General features: G+C 38.7%; 1 protein-coding gene across 3 annotated transcripts in view; it reads left to right on the forward strand.

The window, feature by feature from the left end:
• Positions 1-22,163, forward strand: part of FSTL5 (follistatin like 5) — a 424,501-nt gene that overhangs the window by 219,734 nt on the left and 182,604 nt on the right. For all 3 annotated transcript variants that reach the window (XM_089525584.1, XM_089525583.1, XM_089525582.1), the window contains exon 5: positions 8,821-9,017. In XM_089525584.1, the coding sequence (XP_089381710.1) occupies positions 8,821-9,017 (197 nt within the window). The remainder of the gene's footprint in view (positions 1-8,820; positions 9,018-22,163) is intronic.

Genomic DNA, 22,163 nt, shown 5'->3' on the forward strand with positions numbered 1-22,163 from the left:
AGCCCCTACTATTACCATTGTGCTACTACCACATTGAAGGTTAGTCAGTGTTAAACAAAGGACATGGAGAGCACATGTTTTGTCTTGGTAGTGTTTTCAGGAGATTTCGGGGAGCACTAATTATGTTCAAAACAAGGTATCCAATTCCTTTGTGCTTTTGTTTTACAAGAGAAAAGTCCACTTTCTGGTTTTTGTATGATTGCTTGGGTTCTTGCTTTCTTTATATTTTGCTGTTTTGTTGTTGTGTGCCTCCAAGGCATTTCAAATTTGTGGCAGCCCTAAGGCAAATCTGTCACAAGATTTCTTGAGGCTGGGAGTGTGTGATTTGCCCAAGGTCACCAGTGGGTTTCCATGGCCAAATGAGGAATCAGACCCTGATTACCAGAGATAGTTCAGCGCTGAAATCACTGCATGATACTGACTCTGTGAAGTCAAAAGCTTTCATGGCCGGCATCCATAGTTTTTTGTGGTTTTTTCAGGCTATGTGGCCATGTTCTAGAAGAGCTCTCTGTTTTCCCCAGGGCAAATAACCTCAGCCATTGCTTGCTACATCACCCATTCACCTAGTATTTTTGTATTATTGTCAATGAAAGTTGAATGCCAGTTGATAGCGCAGAGCAGTATTTTTATCTTTCTACAGTTTGAACCTGTGAGGCTGTAGTGTTACTTTCATTACAACTGTTATCACTGCAGAATAGACAAACAGCAGTACCACTTTCTGGGATAAGAGAGCATTGTTGCATCATACTCCCTCAAACTGACCTTGGGATGGTGGCTTCAAGGCTCTGGTCCTTAATTTTGGTCTGATATGTGCAAACAGAAGTGCCCAGAGGCCCCTATGTTAGAGATCCATAGCACTGACCTATTCCTATTGTTCCCAAATACTAAGGCAGTATGCAGACTGAGAGTTTGGTTGAATAACATTGGATCCTTGTCCTGTACCTCATGCATGCAAGTAGAGGACAGTTTTAACCCATTCTGTATTATGTGCTTGTTTTACTTTGGAACAGATGCTGTCAGCACAAATAGTGGAGTGGCAGGGGAAATATAGCCCATAGGCACAAGTAGTACATGGGCATAGAAAGTGCACCCTAGATTTGCAGCCCTTGAAACTTCCTCCAGTTCTTCAAAACCTCCAAATCCCCTTCCTCATGTCCATTTTTTTTTTGCACAAATTGAGCAGCAGGGGGCAAAATTACCCATGCTATAGCTTGTGTTCAGTCAGAGCCTCTCCAGTGTTTCTGCCATTGTCACAGTAGCACTTTTTTCATTGCTGCCAGTTCCTAAGAGGATCAGGAGGTCAGTTCAGTTCCACACCATGGGAGAAGATGATCAAGAGTGATCTTGTCCACTGCCCTGGCCACTTCCCTAATCCAGAGATCAAGGGATTTGTCAGAATTGCCTGACACACATGTCAGGAAAATCCCTGCAGAATTGAATTCTAATTTGGACTGCTTCAGGATACTATCACACACATTTTGCCACCGATTTTCAAAGCTGGGAAGTTCCCAGCTTTGAAAAAAAGCTGGCTTGGCTCTGATTCTAGTCAGACATAACCCGAGTGCACCCAGCCAGCAGTGTGAATGGCAAAATGCATGTGATAGTATCTATATGCAGCCTGAATTAGAATTCAATTCAGCAGTGGTAAGTTACTTTTTTACACTGTGCGATAATCTCCTTTAAGTGCACTTCCATTTCTTGCCACTATAGCTCCAGGGACTGCACTCAGAAATTCATGTAGAAACTCCTTAATGGCCAAAAACACTTCTGTCCACCCTATCCTGCTGCCCAGAATATACCCCCAATAAATTTATTTTCAACATAGTTCTTTATCGCATTGGCCCTGGAACAAGCCTGTAGCATTCCAAAACGGAACGTTCTGGGGATGGGAGGTGGCAGGGAATGCATTTTATCACACAGCAAGAACACTGCTGTTGCCACCGAGCATCCCCGTCTGTTCTGGATGTGTTCCCCAGGGGGTGATTTCCGGGAACACTTCTCAAGTGTTCCTGAAAATCGCCCCCTCTGGGATGCATCTCGAATGGGATGGGGATGCTCAATGGTGGTGGTAGAGTTCTCGCTGTGTGATAAAATGCGTGCCCGCCGCCTCCTGTCCCCAGAATGTTCCGTTTTGGAACGCTACAGGCTCGTTCCAGGGCCAGTTCGATGGACTTTAATGTCACATCTAGTCACTCTTCTGAGAGAAAGTCTATGTTGCCATGTTGAAGGTTGCAACTTGCAGACGTGGAAAGAATTGGACTCTGGTGCCCATGTCATTTGCCACCCTTGAAGAATATAGCACTTTTTTAGGCATAATATCTTAAAGTTCACCTGTGAGAACAACAGCACTTTTATATCTGGTTTGTAGCTGTCTCCAAAGTAACTGCCAAACAAGAACAATGGATTGCTGAAGATAAGGAGATGAAAATGTTTCATCAAGTTTATATTATGAAAAAGCATGCATTTTGAATAATTATTTCATATAGAGAATAAGGGTAAAAAAAGGACAATTTTGTTGGCTCAGTGTCGTAATGTTTTTCTCCATGTGTATGAGGGGAAAAGGTGGATTTATTACCTTAGCCACTATTTGAAGCCAATAAAAAAGATGACATAAATCACAAGTATTGAAAAGCAAATTATGGCATAGATGGGTGAGAAGCAAAACACAAATTGCTTGAACTCATGAATCATTTGAAGAAACCTTTGAAAATTATACAAAAAGAGCACAAGATGGAAAGGTTAGCCATATTATCTTCCATTAGGAGTTTTATCTAACTGCACAATCATTTAGTCTTTTATTCAGTATAGCTCCACTTGTTAGAATACAGTTCCCACATAAACAATTTTTACATAAGCTGAGCATTGGCATATATTGAAGCAGTGGCATTCTTATATTTTGAGTTGAATGAACAAAATCCTTGTTTAATTTCTAGAAGAGTGGCCATAGTAGTTCTTATCAAGATCAATTTCACCTGTACATTTTCCACTGTCATGTACCCTATCACTGATCAATACTGTTCTTTTCCTGGCTCAGTATGTCAAACAGAGCAGTGTCTATATCAGTGGGGATGAATGAAATAAAAAAGTAGATCTTGATTTACATTTGAGTTGCATTCCTTGCATCATGATATAAATTGATAAAAAGTAGGGAGGTTAGTTCTGTAGGGAATCAGTGGAGACCAGGAACATGTCTGTGAACAGAGCTGAAGTAGCCACAAAGGTAGAAATTTTATTCAACCTACCACCAATTTAAGATATTTAAAGCATAAAACATCAGAGCCTACCTTTTCCAGCCTAGAGAAATGGGCATATACTATCCAGATAGAAAAGACAAGGAAGTGCTGATCCCAAGAGGGGCTTGACTGGGGTGAGTTGTCTTGCCAATTGGTGATAGTTCCTCTTCAAAGGAGCATGCAGACAAGAAAAAACTCAGCTCTTCTGTTGTGTCTTCTTCAGCAGGCTTCCCAGATCTAGAAAGTACATGGGCAGGGTGGGGGAAGAGAAAAGGAAAGAAACAGCTTGTCTTCTGCTGTGCCATCTCCACCAGGCTTCTATCAAATGTAGAAGACAGGCTTCAGTTTCTCACTCCCAACCTATGAAAGTAGAGGTGACCCCTTACAGCCACATGCAAGATTTCAGTTCCTCCCTCAAAAACAAACAAACAAACAAACAAAAAAGCTCTTTCTAAGTCAGAAAAGGAAACTCTTTCCTCTCAGCAATACCAAGACTGAAGTTGTTTTGTCTCTCTCCATACTTATCCCACCTAGGATGGTAAAAGAAAAACAGTTCAGTAACCTTTTCTTTCTGCTCACAAACTCCAAAAAGTCTTTCTCACTCACATCACTTTCCTTGCTTTCTTTCCTTGTTCAAATGCACAAGCACATTGGAAGAACTGTGCAACATAGGTCAGACATTAATTGATTGATTTCATAGATGTGCTTGTGTTTGTATAAATATAAATAATACAAAATATACATAATTTAAAAACACTCAGTTACAAACATAACACAGTTTCACACTAAACTACAAACATAACTTTAAAAACTAATCTACATTGTCTCCATCCCACAATTCCTGAAACTCCTTCCCCCTATATGCACCTATAACAGTTAACACAATAAACACAAACCCACTTAACACCACTGACACAAATGATACTTGACTTCCCACTTCCCACGCCTGAAAATATTAACACTCAGAGTATGTGATTTCTTAGTAAATGCTGTCTTATTTTTGTATTACCTCTGACCGGAATAATTGCACAAAATTGTTTCAAGCCTCAGTTTTTGCAAACTTCCCTTCCTTCCTCTTCATAGAAGACAAAAATAATTTCCAATCTTTTTTTTAAATGTCCAATTATTTTTCTTTGAACAGTGTCACCAATTTATCCATCACTCAGAAACTTCAATAGTCCACTCCTCTTCTGTAACCAATCAGTATGTCATTGTGTGTGTCTGTGCCTGGTGAGGGAGTATGTCTGAGCATAATGTTGTCTGTCTGTCTGTATGAGAGAGGAGGTAAAGATAAATGCATCTGTACTCTCTTGTACTAGCCTCACTCATTGTTTACCATCAGTGTAGTTCCTGAAAGCTTCCTAAGCTACCAAGGTAGCTTGCCAGTCAAAGAAGGATATCACTCATTCACTAACATTGAAATAAATACATGTTATAGAACACTTTACTACAAATAAAATGTTAGCATATTGCCTGCAGAAGAATAAATCATATATTATTGTATCAGTAGCATCATTGGGGGATGCAGGGGGTGCGGGCCACACCAGGTGACACCCCAGAAGGGGGGGTGACAACCGGTCATCTCCCCGCCCCCTGCGGATGATCCCCAGACCTTGAAGTGTTGCCGGGCCTGCACCAGCACTCCCCAGGCCACCCTGGCACATCACAGGCTGAGTTGGCACTCCCCAGGCTACACCAGTGCTCCATGGGCCTGCACTGATGCTCCTTGCTCTGCACTGGCAATCACCAGGCTGCACCAGTGCTCCATGGGCCTGCACTGATGCTCCTTGGTGTGCAGTGGCAGTCACCAGGCTGCACCAGTGCTCCATGATCTTGCACGGGCATTGGTCGTTTCTGCCGGGGGTACAGGGACATGGCTTCAGCCCCCCACGAACAGTTTTCTGGCCCTGGACTTCCAGAAACATCACCAGAAGTCCTGTCCCCCACACCAGGTTTCACCTGATGCAGAGACACCCCTGCATTGTATGCAGCCCACAGAAAGTAAAATATCCTTATAACATAAGGAAATTATGAAATACAGTGTGCCCGCATCATACACAGGCACACCATATGTGGCTTTCAGTTTATGCTGAAAACCACGCACTGGAAGAGGCAATGGCATGTGTGCCCATGACATGCACACTACACTGTGCCACAGGTACAAGCCCCATTGTTTTCAATGGGTCTCTACCATACACAGTATTTCCTTTACGAGTGGGTGATGGTGGTTCCGGAATGGACCCCCATGTAAGGGAAGGGTGCACTGTAATTGTAATGAAAATTTATAATGGAATTCATAATGATATTTGTCAGATCGTCATTCCTAAATGTGCCAATAAAATGCATGTATCCTTTACAGATTATAGATAACATTCCTTGAATTCTACATAAATAACTGTGTCTGATACTTTCTCACCCTGCCTTTTATTTTGATGCTAACTCTTGGTTGGTTTGTCTTGTGGACTCAGACCAAAACAATAATTTATTATGGAGATTTCTTTTAAAACCTCCAGGAATTATTAAAATTAGTGTTTTATTTTCTCTCTGTAACTGCCAAATGCTATTTCTGTGCACACAAGTGAAGAACAGAGAGGGAGGGAGGGAGAGAGAGAGAGAGAAAATGACTATTTACAGGCAAGGGAGTTCACAGATGATTCTGTGGGAAATAGGAGAAAATGAGAATATCTTAATTACATTGGCTACCTGACCTCTTACCTGACCTCTAGAAATGAAAAATAAAATTGTATGTGTGTAAGATGTAGGTGATTTAGCTCAAAACGTGTATTTCCCCACTTGTACACTAAGCTATCTTCATTGTTATTGTGCATTATGATAATAATAATTGGCTTTCATGTAATAATAATAATAATAATAATAATAATAATAATAATAATAAATTTTATTTATATACCGCTTTTCCAAAAGATCAAAGTGGTTGGATGTTTGGATACTGACTTGATTTGAATATGTTTCTGGCTGAAATGGAAAATATTTTGGATGGCTTCTTCACTAGCATGGCCCAGATTGCAATTCAAAAACGAAGAGATGTGCAGCAGGCAGTGAGCAGATACATAGTGAAAGAAATTACAGCTATTATACTGCTCCAAGCAACTCTGTCAAAATAGTGTGCGTAAATATGGCTACCTTTTCTAATATATATACAAAACCAAATCTTGGGAAAGTTATTTTTTGAATCATAGGTCACAGAATTCATGTTGATATGCTGAATTAGGGGATCCTTGGAACTGTAGTCAAAAGAGAACTTTTCCAGGCTCTACATCCTCAGCAATGGCATCTATAATAAAACAATACAAACACAAGATGTCTTTCCTTGGGAGATATTTGTACCAGTAGAGAGTTACAGAAAAACTATTTCTCTGATCTCTTCTATCTTATTTGACATATTTTGAAGAAATAACCCTGTTTTCATATTTGTTTCATTTGTTTTTTTTCATTTGTTCCATATTTTGTAATCTATTTTTTCCTTCATTATTGAATGAAATGAGATAATACTGTGGTAACAAACAACACACAAATGTATTTATGTGTATGTGTGAGCATTCACACATGTGTATGCTTTAACTGCTGAGAGGGGACTATGCAGAATGAGAATATTTTCTTATTCTTAAAATGATTATTGTATCAGGTACAATCAAGAAATGGCATCCTGTAAAAAAAAAAATTGGGATTGTCCCCCTTGTGTATGTGTGTGTCAAAAAAAGGGGCAGAGGAAAAGATTCAAAGGGAGTAGCTTTTCATTTTCTTATAGGGAAAGAGACAGATTGACAATAAGGAAAGGAATTGGCAGACTACCTCTTACATTGCTTGTCTCTGAAGATAAGATAGTAACATGAAACCATAGATGGTGGCAGCCACAGGGATGGATGCCATGATGACAGTGACTGAGTCAATAGACAGTATAAGGCATATCAAGGGCATTAAGCACAAGTGAGTATGTCATCATATGGTCTGTCATGGCTGGATCCTTCCTCAGCAGCTAGAAATTCATGCTAGAATTGAACAATAAAACCTTTGAAAAAAGCCACGAGGTGCACTCTTTCTTTCTTTCTTTCTTTCTTTCTTTCTTTCTTTCTTTCTTTCACAAAGGAATTTATGCCCAGAATTGCTACAGAGATCAGAAGTATCTGAGTAGCTATCATGCATTTAGTGGACTCAAGCACACAGGGTTGTTCACTAATCAATACAAGCCTCTTAATCTTAAGAATGGATGCTGTCTATACCAGAGTTAATTGGCCATACATTTCCTTGTATGTGTTTAATTGCTATTTTTAAATAAATCATGAGTGTAACGGATGTCTTTTAATTAAGATTGCCCCCCATCCATATAACATCATTTATGCCAGAGAAACTTGACATGTCAACGGTGACAGTTCTCTCAATCTCCCTTCTACTTCTGTTTGTGAGCCTTATTAGCTCCTGTAATTGACCCATTCTTCATACTTTAGAACTGAAATTATTTTCAGAGACATATGAAAAATGTCATCATTAGGAAGTGATTGAATTCTGTGAGTAAAACTTGCATGCATAACGATTGCCTAGGTAATTGTATTGACATTTTAAAGTATAAAATTGAACTCTTGTTCAGTACATTCATTGGAAGTTTCACTTTTCTCTCAAACTGAATTTGAAGTTATTTTCTTTTGTTATCCCTATGCTTTTCATCAACTGAGTTAAATCTGTTTTTCATGTATGGATGCAATTATATAGACCTCTGGCTATCATGTTTGTTTGTTTGTTTTATTATTATTATTACTGGCATTTATGTTTTGGAACAATTTGTTCTATAAAACAATTTTTTTTTGCAAATTGTTCTAAAAATCAGTCATTATTTCTAGAGGTGTATCCACACTACAGAATCATAGAATCATAGAATCGTAGAGCTGGAAGAGACCACAAGGGCCAACCAGTCCAACCCCCTGCCATGCAGGAACTCTCAATCAAAGCATCCCAGACAGATGGCCATCCAGCCTCTGCTTAAAGACCTCCAAAGAAGGAGACTCCACTACACTGCGAGGGAGTTTGTTCCACTGTCGAACAGCCCTTACTGTCAGGAAGTTCCTCCTAATGTTGAGGTGGAATTAAAGCAGTTTGACACAACTTTAACTGCCAAAACTCTATCCTACAGAATCCTGGGATTTGTAGTTTGGTGAGGTATTTAATCTTGTTTGTCACAGAGATCTGGTGCCTTAGCAAACTACAAATCCCAGGACTCTGTAGGATAGTCATGGCAGTTAAAGTGGTGTCAAACTGCTTTAATTCTACAGTGTGGCTACACCCTTGCTTGTTTGTTCAGTTGCTAAATGTCTTTCTCAGATTAAATACATTCAATTTGCACTGAGCATTTCTGAAAATTCCACCTCACTTTTTAAAATCCAACATTATTGCTATCTTTTCTCATGTATTTTTTCTGGTATGTAGGTTTAGATCTCAGCATATTTAGACATGCTGAAAGGTCAGGTTTTATCTGTAGCATTTGTGTTAACTAGTAATGCTAACCTATCTTTTCTAGAAAACCTCCTTTTTAATGTTAGTCCAAATAATCTTAAATATGATGTTATCTTGACAGGGGACAACTGTAAGTCTGTTGACTACAAAAAGATGAAAAATCTTCTGCTGGATCTACAAAACCGAAGATATATGCTGCAAACAAGAGGAAGAAGTTTCGAAGATAAAATGGCTTTGAAGAAATTATTGGTGGATCAGATGTTTAAATATTATGATTCAGACAACAATGGTCTTGTGGACAGCAATGAATTAACACAGGTGAATGCTTTGATTATGTATTCATTAAGTCATACTAGGTCTTACTAGGTCCTTTTCTTTGAAGACATACTTAAAGCACACCAAAATAAGAAATGGCAAAGAGCAACTCTAATCTAGTGCAGTGACAGCATGCAACTATTAGCCACAGAGAGGATCCAAGGTGTGTCACTGCTGACAGAATGGTGGAATCCAGAAAAACCTGGAGAGAATTATCTCTCTGTCATGCACAACATCCCCATAATGCCCCCATTACTAATTCTTGAAAGTGGAAGAAGGGGAAATCCTGATTTGAGGGTAGCACAGAGAGCTATGGAGGAAGGGAGAAGATTCCAATAGTTGTACCAGCAGCATGTTGAATTCAGTCTCACACTGTCACCCTTTCTGTAAATTTTTTATTATTGTTTTTCACAAACATATACAGTGGGCTCGAAGGCTTTCATGGCTGGCATCCATAGTTTTTTGTGGGTTTTTCCGGCTATGTAGCCATGTTCTAGAAAAGTTTATTCTTGATATTTTGCCAACATCTGTGGTTGGCATCTTCAGGGAATGCTGGTGTGGAAGAGAGTTGCACACACACACACACACACACACTATGTGACCCTGGGTAGGGAGGAGTGATTTCCATGTTAATCTGTGTATTGTTCTGTTGTTGATGGCAAGGCCTCAGGGTAGGAGGATATGCAAAGAGGATTAGTATCTAATTAGTGATCATTGTCTGCTGGGAAAAATCCCTGACCCTGGGTGGTTTGTCATTTGCATTTGCTGAGTCTTGATTTTGCTGTTTTTCAGGACTGGTAGCCAAACCTTGTTCATTTTAAGGGTTTCTTCTTTCCTGTTGTGGTTGTCCAGGTGTTTGTGGATTTTAATGGCTTCCCTGTGCATTCTGACCTGATAGTTGTTGGCATGGTCCATAATTTCAGTGTTTTATACAATGCTGTTTAAAAACACTGAAATTGCTGAACTAGAATGCATCTGAAGTAGAATTTATTTAATTTTAATTATTTGGGTCTTAATGAGGCCTTGGATTCCTATTCTGCTACAGGTGTTAGCTGTCAGGTAGCAACACTAGGGAGATTATCACACCAGCCCCTTTCTCACTGCAGTCATGGAAGTTAAATAAAATGCAAACATACTGTTTGTACAGCAGCCACCACTAATTTTCTGCACATAAACAAAAATAGTATTCTCTGTGCAGAAAATAACATCTCTGCACAGGATAGAGAAGCATTGTTTTCCATGCAGAAATATAATTTAATACATTTTTTTTCTGAACACACACACATTTTTACATAGCGTTAGTCCTAAACTGTGAATACAGTTTTCAAAAACTCTCCAGTTTTTTATGACTGTCTCACAGTAAGGAGAAAAACTCTGAAATTCTTCCCTGAAAAAATGAAAGTTATGAAGATTTATGTCTTTGGTTAAGTAAGAATATTGTATAATTTCTCCGATGGGAAATATATGAATATATTAATCTATGATCTTCTATTTTCTTTCAATGGAAGAAGTGGACTGATTGAGTGTGAACAGATTTATTATGTGAATGCATAATTCATCCATTATATGGCATATCCATCATGGATAGTACCCACTATATATATTCCTGTAATGGACAGATAAATGCAAATACTCTGATAAATGATGAGAAACTCCAGTCCAATTCAAACGTAAGAGGAAGCCATAGTCTTCTACTATGTGAATGAATTGGCACACGCCTCAGATTTATGTGCTCATATCTAAACTATCCTCCTTGTTCACCAGCTAGAGAGAATGAAAGTTTCCACTTCTCATCTTAAACTAATCACCATCACATCCAAACTGGAAAATTGTGGCTTGTTTAAATGAGTACAGAAAATCATATGTCCATCTAAGTGTTCCTGCATTGGGAATTCTGGCTAGGGCTCTTGGGAATTACAATTCAATAACAACTGGAGTGGTACATGATCCCATCCCCTGATTTAAATCATAGTTTGAATATAACAAACCAGAATCTAATATATAATTAATAAGGTATGCATTATCCATTTCACAGAGACAATGTTAAAATATCTCTGCTATTATTTATTTTTTTTAAAAAAAATTCTAAAAATACAAAGAGGGAAATGTGAGTTTGGTTCTTTCCTTTCCATGTGCTGTTCCATTTTCTAAATACCATCTGAGGTTATCCCAGCAAGTCCTAGCTTTGTGAGGATTTAATCAGGCCTCTTATGCCTTTGACTGCAGCAAATACCGCCTATACAAATATTCTCTTAACACTGGAAATAAGGGGTGCTGTAGATTGTTAATTCACTCTATTTGTACAGCACAGAGACTAGAGAATAAATCCATCTTTATTTTTTCAAATAATGATAACTAGTCATTTCACCTTAGTCCATGTCTGTACACTAGAAATCCAACATATCATTTTACTTGATTGACAGTGTCTGTGTAAGCAGAATCATACTAGAATAATAGCACTGAATGTCAAGAGTAAGAAGTATTTGCCAAATGCTATAGATAAACTTGCTTTAGACATAACTAGGTGAAGACAGTGTCCTTTACATTCCTTACTGCTTTATTATGAACACTGGCAGTATTAGAAAAACATAGAATTATTTTTGTTTGGAGCTATCTTTTGAAAGAGTTGAAATACCAGGTTACTGGTGTTTTATAAATTTGGTCATGAAGTGGCCATATAACCTGGTCCACTATATACCTCTTTTGAGAATTGATTTTTGGCTTAGAGGGAATCAAGTATGTGTTTTTGAAAGTGTGAATTGTTGTAGATGCTTTATCAGATATCACAACACATTTCTGAAAGTAAGCTTGAATTAGATTCACTATTTGCTTACCATCTTGGTTCAGTCCAGTGAAAGCAAAAAGCTGCTGTATCATAAACAACACATAAATGTTTTATTTGATTGTATTCAGAGACTGGATAAATTACTTTTGGCCCTACAACAGCTTCTGTTGTTATAATTATTGCCTGGATGGACAGCCACTGGTGACTGTTTCATTTCAATAGTGGCACCATCATGCGTGTAATACAGCGTAAATGCATATTGAACACAGGGTTGGATCCTGGTTCAGATGTGTGCAACTAGGGTCTAATCTGCACTGCACTGCAGAAATAATATAGCTTGTCACCGCTTTACTGCTATGATTCAGTACTATGGGATCCTTGGATTTATAGTTCCATGAGATATTTAGTCTTTTGTGTCAGTGATCTCTGGTGCCACACCAAACTGCAAATCCCAAGATTAGATAGGATGGAGCCATGACAATTAAAGCAGTGTCAAACTGTATTAATTCTGCAGTGCAGATTAGACCTAGGATGACTAATGTCCCACATCCATAACAGTTCTTCTGCTACACACATTGAGTTAGGGGCCCTGTTGAGTAAATCAGAATGTGTGTGTAGGAGTGATAGATCTACACCAGTTGAACTGGGAGAGGTCATTCACACCCAGTTTTAAGGGACTCCCCCCATACCTTCATACCACAGTCTTCTCCATCCAGCATGGTTTCTAGCTTTTGTGTAGCATTTTTAAGTGGCCGAAAGCATGCCATTGGGTGGAGGCTGTAATACAATCTGCTTTAACCAATTTACTATAGCATGTCTAAATTTAGAACCAATCTATAATAACAAATCTGAATAACAGTAGAAAAATTATGACTGAAAAGATATACTGAACAGATTTAGCTACAGTAAAAGAAACCAAAAGTCTGTCCCATCTGTTGGGCATCTGCAAGCCAACACCTTTAATAATTAAATGATATTTTTAAAATAATTCAAAATTAATTACTTTTGAGAAATGAAGAATAAAATAGTTACTTTCAAAAATGAAATTATAATAGTAAGCAATAGCAAATATGTTTTTAAAAGCAGCTTCCCAAGTTCTAGATTCAGTATTTGTTCTTGTTTTTATTTGTTAAGCTGAAAATTTGCAAAAAGTTAATCTTTAAACATTCGATGTCTCCTTCTGCTTCTCTCAGTCATCCTCTGAAATCAAATGGCATGACCTAGAATATTTTCTCTAGCCAATTAGTGTTTTACATACAAAATTTTGGCATCAATAGACTATGAAGCACAATCTAAGTAGAATTGGTCAATAGTTTATTATGTTCACCCACTATTCTGGATTTTAGATTGTACTAATATGATTTATGTCATTTCTCCCATTCTGATTTATTGTTAAAATAAAATCCCCAAAGAATCTGGTAATAGGAGTACTTAGTAGATGTTGATGACATTTTACAACCTGCCCTAGATTCAAACCTTAAATGTAGTAGTGAATCAAAGTGGATAATATGATGTTTCTTTCATTATAAGTGGTGAATCTGTACTGAGGCAAAATGACTTCCATGATACTTATGTCATGAAAGCAATTACAATTTCTTGCATAGTTGTAAATTCAGTTTCAATTATTGCAAATGTCAATGTGACTGCTTAATGCTGAGAGGTAGATACTTCCAGTTGTTTTATGGGAAGACACTAGTAAAATGTACTTTACTGATAATGAATGTCTTTATTTACACATGGAAGAAATGCACTTTAAGAAAAAAGTAAACTTTATCCCCCCCATATGATCTCTATGTTTTATTACTTTTATGCAAATTAAATAACACACAACTACATCTCAGTAAAAGAGCTAACAAATTAGGAATGCATCTACACTGCAGAAATAATGTCATTTGAAACCACTTTAACTGCCATGGCTCAATATGGAATTCTGGGAATTAAAATATGTTGTAGTACCAGTACTCTCAAAACTACAGTTCCCAGAATTCCATAGCTTTGAGCCATGGCAGATGATGTGGTGTCAAATGGTAGTATTTCTACAGTGCAGATGCAACCAAAGTTATTTAGATTTGGATCCAAAGGGCTACAGAATCTAGAATTGTCATTACTGTTCTGGCAGGAGCCCCTTGCCTTTTCCCATAGCTATCACCATGGCTACATCTACACTGGACAGTTAATGCAGTTTGACATTGCTTTAACTGCCATGTCTCAGTACTATTGAATTCTGGGATTTGTAGTTTCATGAGATATTTAACCTTCTCTGTCAGAGGACTCTGGTGCCACAAAAATGACACATCCATGTAAAAATGACAGTTAAAGTGGTGTCAAACTGAATAGATTTTGCTGTGTGGCAGCCACCCTTGTGAAGCTCCTTTCCATTTGATGCAATTTTTTGTTTATCAAAGACTGGATAAAACACTGGATAAATTAAATAAATTTGCAGAAGGGGATGCTATATAGTGGGGAGTCCTACATGTAGTGTTAAAGTCTCAAAAAGTTCAGAGCAATTTTCAGTGAATGGGACAGAAGTGATACAAAGTGATATAGAAAAACAAGCAGAAAAACACAAACAAACAGGATCTTTAAAATATATAATCCTTCTCCCCGATACTCACAGCAGTGTGAGATTAATGTCTGGTCAGTTTGGGGCAGTGTAGGAATTTTCTCCCCTTTCCAAGGGTTTTGTTTTGCCTACCCCACACTGTCAGTTGGGGTCTTTGACAATTGGACTGGGGTGTGGTCATAAATAGATTGGGGGGGAGGGAGAGATAGAGGTCCACATGAACACCTTGGCACCCTCCTAAATGGTGAAGGTAAGTCTCTGGAACTGACTTTTACATTTTGTGACTCAACAGGAAGGTAAAGAGACTTGCTTTGGGGCTGGCCTGAAATTTAAACCTTCATGTAAGTCTTGCAGGTTAAGTGGAGGAGTTTTGGATTGGTCTTCCAGATGCGGGCCAGCCAGGGAGCAACCCACTTCTGGATTGCCCTTTGGTCTCAGGTGTTTTCACCCAGGAGAAACTGGGGAATTGATCTGGGATCAGACCATCCGCCAGCTATTTCTGCATGAGGTTGTCCCCCCCGGCTTTTGCAGATCTCAAAGAAATAAAATTAAAAAAGGCGTGGGGGCAGACCTGGTGCCTTGCTTTGCTCTGTGGGGAAGACGCAGCCTTCAGACTGCGGGACTTCCCCGTGGAGTGAAAAAAATGTGCAAAAAGCGGGTTCCTGCGGCACAATTATAATGCTGCAGTGCACCAATAGCACACTCGTGATGTCATAATGGTGCCACAATGTGTGGACACTAAGCGTCCATCACATCAAAATGGCAGCACCCATCTGTACAGGTGCCGCCATTTTGATGCCATCATCACATGCGAGGGGCAAGGGACGTCTGGAAGTGCCGCCCCTTGCACATGATGAGGGCGCACAATAGCGCCCATCTGTACAGAGCCAAAGTTGAGTTAAATAAAGCTGCCCATTTTATAACCCAGTTCTCTGTGTCTGGTCTCGTTATTCCCTGCGTTGGTCAGCAAACAACTACAGGCAAAGCAATATTAGACAACGTAGAGATTGGCAAAATTAAGAAACCTGCCTTATATGTGAATCAAAATATTGTAATAATAGGGGTTCCAGGCTGTTGGCAGCTGCCGCAGTGCGCCAATAGCGCACTCGTCATGTCATAATCAACATGTGCATTATTACATGTGCATATAAGAATAAGTGCATTAAAGAACAGGTCACAAAAGCTCTGATGGGCAGGTTATAATGAAAAAAAATTCAGACTAATTTCAAGAATTCTATTCTTTAAAAAAAATCCTAGTACAGATGACAATAAAAACTTAGAGGCGTTACAAACCGCCGCTTTGAGGCGGTCTCCTGGCGCTGCTGTTTGCTCCGTGAGGGAGCCGCCGCAGCCAAACCGCGCGGCTCCCTTACGGAGCAAAAAAGGAGCGCGCAAATCGCGCTCCTTCCAAGAACCTGGAAGAGACGCCGCGAGTGCCAAAGCGTGCACTCACGACGTCTCTTCCAGGTTTGGACGTGCGGATGCAGAGCGTCCGCTACGTCAAGATGGCGGCGCCCATCTGTATAGGGCGCCACTATCTTGATGTATCGGTTCTGCGCGAGGGGCAAGGCGCGTCCGGAAGCACTGCCCCTCGCACGTAATAGCGGCGCGAGGACGGCGCCTCTTAGGCCCGTCTGTAACGCGCCCCTGTAAAGTTCAGATTAAGCCTTTCTTGTCTACACATAGAGAAGAATTAAATGCAAACAATAATGAAGAAGAGGTAAAACAAATAATTAGGCAGTTAAAGTATAGCACAGTCCCAAGACCAGATTACTTTTCATCAGCCTTTTATAAGTTTTCCTTTCCTGACTTCTCTGACACCTAGATTGACTAGACTGTTTAATAATATTTTGGAAGGTGAAAACATTCTAGATTCACAGAGAATTTTCAGAGTTCCAAAACCTGGAAAGAGCAGTACAGAAGTAGAATAATAATACCCAGTCTCCCTGCTGAATTAGGACAAAGAGCTATTTAGTGTAGAATTAGGAAGTTTGAATAATATAAAATTATATATATCCTATCAGGTTTTGTTCATGGTTGCCATATTTCAGATCCAATTAGATGAATGCTTAATATTGTGGCACGAAGTAAGATTCGTAGATTGTAACTTTCACTATATGTATGATATAAAAAGATATGTTTTTTAGCTATTATGGAAAAATGTCCCATAATATCTTAATGAGTAAAGAAATAAACCAAAATAAACCAGATGCATTTTATTTAAATTGATATCCATTTATTTAATCTGTTGATAATAAAAACACTGATAATAGTATTCAAGATAAAAACAGAGTTGAATGGGAAATATAAGTGCACTTTGAAGGAGAGGACTAATTTGGGTGATTTGGAGTGTTGTATCACATTACAGACTCTATTACTATAACTTTAGATTTTATTTGATTGCTAGAGGTCTGAGCAAGAATTAATTTTACACCATTCTTTCACATATTGTTGTAAAATTAATTGCTGAGGGGCAGGAGGTATAGTAGGGGATAAGATTGTTGTAAATTTTGCTTGATTTTATGCTTTACAATTTAATAAATAAAGTATTAATATAAAAACATAACAACCCTCAGCCAGATTTCAGATATATGCTCCATTCCATGGTACATCTACAAGGAGATGAGAAGCTTATCTGTGTGTCATTTGAATGCTAAAACATTTTCATCTCCCCCACCCACCTCAAACTTTGATTAATTGAAGCAAGACAGCATCATAAACTATGGCTCAAAGCTGGTTTATCTCAACTAACTATAGTTAAGAATAACCACAGTTTGTCTAGGCTTTGCAAACTGTAAGTTATAATTATTTTAAAATGGAAGTAAAAGCTTCCAGACTTCTCCTCATGGCTATCCTGCAAGAGTAAGGTGATCAAGTGAACCCATTTTTTAGTGCTATATCTGAAGCAGCAGCAGAAAGAGAAAAGGGGTTTAGGGGAGAAATATGATAGAAGTCTGTGTCCTTATTTTGAGCTTTCAGGCGATATATTTGCTGATAACAGGTATTCAAAATTGCTATAGAAGGATTTTATGCTTCTAAAACTATTTTCAGTAAGATTCTCTTCTGGTTATGAATTGATAAATTGCACAGATAGCACAATCTTCAAAACAAACATAATATTTAGCACTGTAGTGTGAAATAAATGCAGCTCTAGGTGTGAGAATCTACATTAAAAAAGACTTTGGGCAGAGATTAGTTTAAACTTTGGTTGGTCACCTTTTTGATGCCAGGTAGGAATTTTGCTTCTTCACGGGAGGGAAGGTATTTTCCATACCTTGTGTTGATTCAACATGGTACTATGGGAAGATTGGTTTTAAATGGTGCTTTAAAATGAGATATTGGCTTGAATACAATTTAAATATATTATGTTAAAAGTTATTTATTTATTTAATTCAACATTTTCATACAACAATTCGTATTTGGTCATTTTGAGCAGGATAACGCAGGAAAGTGAAATGTTGACCAATACTTAATGGGCGCTCTCTGGACATTTTTTCATTGGTCTTGGTGATGTGGAAGGAAAAACTTCAGTTGGTTTGTTCTGTTAGGGCTCAGGACTTGCAGGATTCCTCGATATAGACCAACCAGTGACAAGCTACATTGGTTACTTTGCCTCTGGGATCAGGGGTGGCTCACTTTTGACATGATGGAGTGGGGATAAGCATTCCTGCTGCATGTAAGAATTAAATGATTAATAAAGTGGCCCTTAGTTTATTCATACTTTTTTTTACATCTTTCTCTTTATTCTGACTGGGTGGGCAAAATCTACAGTGGTATCATCTGAGAGTACATGGTGCATATTGGATTGGAAATACACCTATTGAAATATTTGCAGGCTTCACCAAGATAGAGAATCTTGATGTCAGCCTTGCCAGTTTCCAATGGATACTTTGAATTTGGCCTGATCAATGTAAAAAACAGATGTGAACACTGTGATCACAAATGCATGACTCCCCCCCCCCCGAGAAGATATTCATAGTGAAAAGTACAGTGTGATATACAGTTCTCTGAAGCATAGAGCTCTTCGAAGAAAAAATCAGTTTAAATACTGACGATAAAGAAAAGGAAGACTAGAATCCATTTCTTTCCTCTCACCATTTCTTTCATTGGAATGAGGTTTTGGGATATAGGTTTTAGAATGGCTTTTATCGAGTAACAGTGGCAATGTGGCAAAGCATGTCACAGCTTAGTTGTGTATGGTAATCATGCTGTTCCAGTTATCAGTTTGGTAAATGAATGCAGGTCATCAGGTGGTGGACACTGATGGAAAACTTTTTCCAAATGTTGAAGGAACAGCAAGCTTTGGCTGGGGTAATATTTATTTGGTCCATCTTTAAACATGTACCAACATAATTCAGAGTTCCTGATCATAGACACTTGATTTAGCAAATATTGTCCAGTCTCCAGATTTTGTGATGTGCTTCTTCAATATAATAATAACAATAATAATTTTTATTTTTACCCTGCCTTTCCATGGAGATGATCAAGGCGGCTTACAAAGGATTAAAACATTACAATACAAGATAAAAACAATTACATTATAAAAGTTAAAAACATTGCTACAAAAAGTGGGAACAGGAATCAATATAAAACACATATAGCAAGGGCAGGAAATGGAAAAAACAATCGAATTTATAATGGTCCGTGGTCAGTAGGGAAACAGGGGCAGAGAAAAGAATGAAATCACTAAGGTGGGAATGCCAACCGAAATAAATGTGTTTTTAAATTTTTCTTAAAAGAATCTAACGATGCAGCGGAGCGGAGCTCTACGGGGAGCGTATTCCAAAAAGAAGGGGCGACGATGGCAAAAGCCCTCTGTGAGGTCCTCACAAAATGTGACCTAGGGACCTCCAACAGATTTGTCCCAGACGTTCTGAGTGTGCGGGGTGGATTATATGGGGAGAGGCGGTCCTCCAAGTACCCTGGGCCCAAGCCATTTAGGGCTTTATAGGTCAAAACCAAATCCTTGTATTGAGCTCGGAAGCGAATAGGCAGCCAGTGAAGATCTTTTAAAATGGGTGTTATATGGTCCGACCTGGAACTGCCAGCGACCAGTCTAGCTGCCATATTCTGCACCATTTGCAGCTTCCGGGTTTGGTACAAGGGTTGCCCCATGTAGAGCGCATTGCAGAAATCCAGTCGAGAGGTTACCAAAGCATGTACAACAGTTTCAATATGTGGGGAAATGTCTCAAAATCTATATGCATTTGTATATGTATCCCAAATGCATGTGTTTGTGTATTTTTCCCACACATATGTAATTGTGTAGAAATGTCAGTTCTTGTCTGGACCAATTATATATATACCTTTTGTTGTCAACTTTAGACTTATGAACCATAGGAATGAGAGACCACCCTGCTCAGGGTTGTAGACTCAGGGGCATGGCTTCCTTGATTGAGTCTTTCCACATGTAATGGAACTTTCCTCTTTTCCTGCTGCTATCTACCTTATCAAGAATTATTGACTTTTCTAGTGAGTCATGTCTTCTCATGATACAGCTAATGTATGGCAGTCTCCATTTAGTCATCTTGAGTTCTAGAGAGAGTTCAGGCTTGATTTGTTCTAAGACTCATTTATTCATCTTGTTAACAGTCCATAGTATCCTCTGAACCCTGTAGTAGCACCACATTTCAAATAAGTTGATTCTCTTCACATTCAACTGCCTTCATTGTCCACTTATCACAACCATGCACAGAAGTTTTGTTTTTCCGTATCTTGTCCTCACAGTAGCCTATTGTCCTGAGCATAGGTTATGCATCAAAACAATCAAATGTTGTTGTACACGCAATTCTTTAAGACCAATCCATAGTTTTTCATGATCTATACAGTAAAAGGCTTTGCTGTAATCTATAAGCCACAGGCTGATTTTTCTTTTGAAGTTCTTTGGGGCTCCCTATTATCCAATGTAAGTTTGTAGTATGATCCTTAGTGCCTCTCCCTTTCCTAAATCCATGTTGGACATCTGGAATTTCTTGCTCCATATATGGTGAAAGTCTGTGTTGCAGAATTTGGAGCATCACTTTGCTTGCATGGGAAATTACTGCAATGATCCTGTGGTTACTATAATCCCTGATGTGTCTGTTCTTGGAGACTGAAATGAATATTGAACACTTCCAATCTTAAAGGGCATATCACTAGAGTACATTGTCTCTTTAGAGTCAAGCAGCTCTGTTTCTCAGATCTTGTGAAAGCGATCTCTTATTCTTTCTTTTTTGATGTCATTGGCGGGTTATAAACCGCCACTTGGGACGTCCACAGGACGTCCCATTTTAAAAAAGGGGCGTCTCTTCTAGACGCCCCTGGCTCTAATACGGACTCTGTCCGTACAATATGCTGCCGGCCATTCCACACGGCCGGTGCCATCTTTACGTATCGGACGCTGTGCATCCGAACGTGTCGCGGCGTCTATGACATCGCGAATGCGCCCTTGGTGCCTCGCAACGTCACAGAGGCGCCGCTTAAAGAAGCTCCATTTTGGAGCTTCTTTTTCGGTCCGTGCGGGAGCTGCTGTGGCTCCCGCACGGAGCAAACGGCGGCAGCGGCAGACCGCCTCAAAGCGGCGGTTTATAACCCACCATTGTCTGTTGCTCTGCATTGAATATTATAGTAGTTCTCCTTTTCCCTGCATACAAGTTATTCAACAGTTGCATTCAAAGTTCTGACTCTATTTCTGTCACCTTTTACATTTGCTTCTTGTCTGTGTTTACCTGTGTGAAGAGTTTCAACTGTCATGTATTGATGTTTCTGCTTCCTTTTTGCTACTGATAGTGTCTTTTTGCATTCTTTTCTCTGGCATCAGTCCAAAGTTCATTTGGCTTCTATTTAATTAAACTTAATAATACAAATCTATTGTTCACATTATCTTTAAATTCTACAGGGATGTTCTTCACGCTTTATTTTGGAACAATGGTTTGTTTAGTGTTTATTTTATTTTATTTTAACATTTGCTATTAGTATTTCATGATCTGTATCAATCTGCTTCTGGTCTTGTTTTTTGCAGAGAATGAAGCTTTTCCATCTTTTGCGTTCAGTTATGTAGTACATTTGATATCTGTATTGACTATCAGGTAACGTCAGATATACAGTCACTTCTTGGGTTATTTGAAGAGTGTGCTTGTAATGAATAAATTGTTGGCCTTGCAAAATTGAATCAGTTTTCTGCTTCATTTCTTAGTCTTAGGCCAAATTTTCCTGTAATCTTTTATTCTGTTCCTTTCCCCATTTTTGCACTCCAATCGCTTACAATTAACAAAAGGTCCTTTTTGGGGGGGAGGGGGGGTGATCAGTTTATCCTGGACTCCAGCCAGAATCTTTCATTTTCTTCTTTTCCTGCTTCTGCAGTTCGAGCCTAAATTTGGAGTATGATTACATCGGTATTTCCCTGAGGCCTTATTGACACAATCTGTTCAGACTTTGCATTAAATCCTTTGGCTTGTCTTCCTGCTTTAGGAAAGAAGCAAATATCCCTCTACAATGTTTTCCACATATTCAAACATCCAAACGTGTGGTACACAAATTGTTCTGTAAAGAAAAACACTTTTTATTGTCAAAAATCCTTTTTTTTCCTATACAGAAAACACTGTATGTAATTATTTCTGCAACATTTTTAGGCACCAAAAACAAGAGAAAGTTGCATAAAATTCTCACTGACCTATTATTCTTCCAATGGAAGTTCCCACCCATTTCTTTTTAAATCTGGGAACAAATAATGCAAATATTCTTTCTGTAGCTACACTCGTGTATGCAATTTTGTCTGATTCATACATCCAGAGAAATTAGTATGAATTTGTTCTCCAATAAG

This window comes from Sceloporus occidentalis, unplaced genomic scaffold (assembly GCF_023333645.1).
Source record: "Sceloporus occidentalis isolate IW3139 unplaced genomic scaffold, rSceOcc1.0.p SCAF_5, whole genome shotgun sequence".
Lineage (NCBI taxonomy): Eukaryota > Metazoa > Chordata > Lepidosauria > Squamata > Phrynosomatidae > Sceloporus > Sceloporus occidentalis.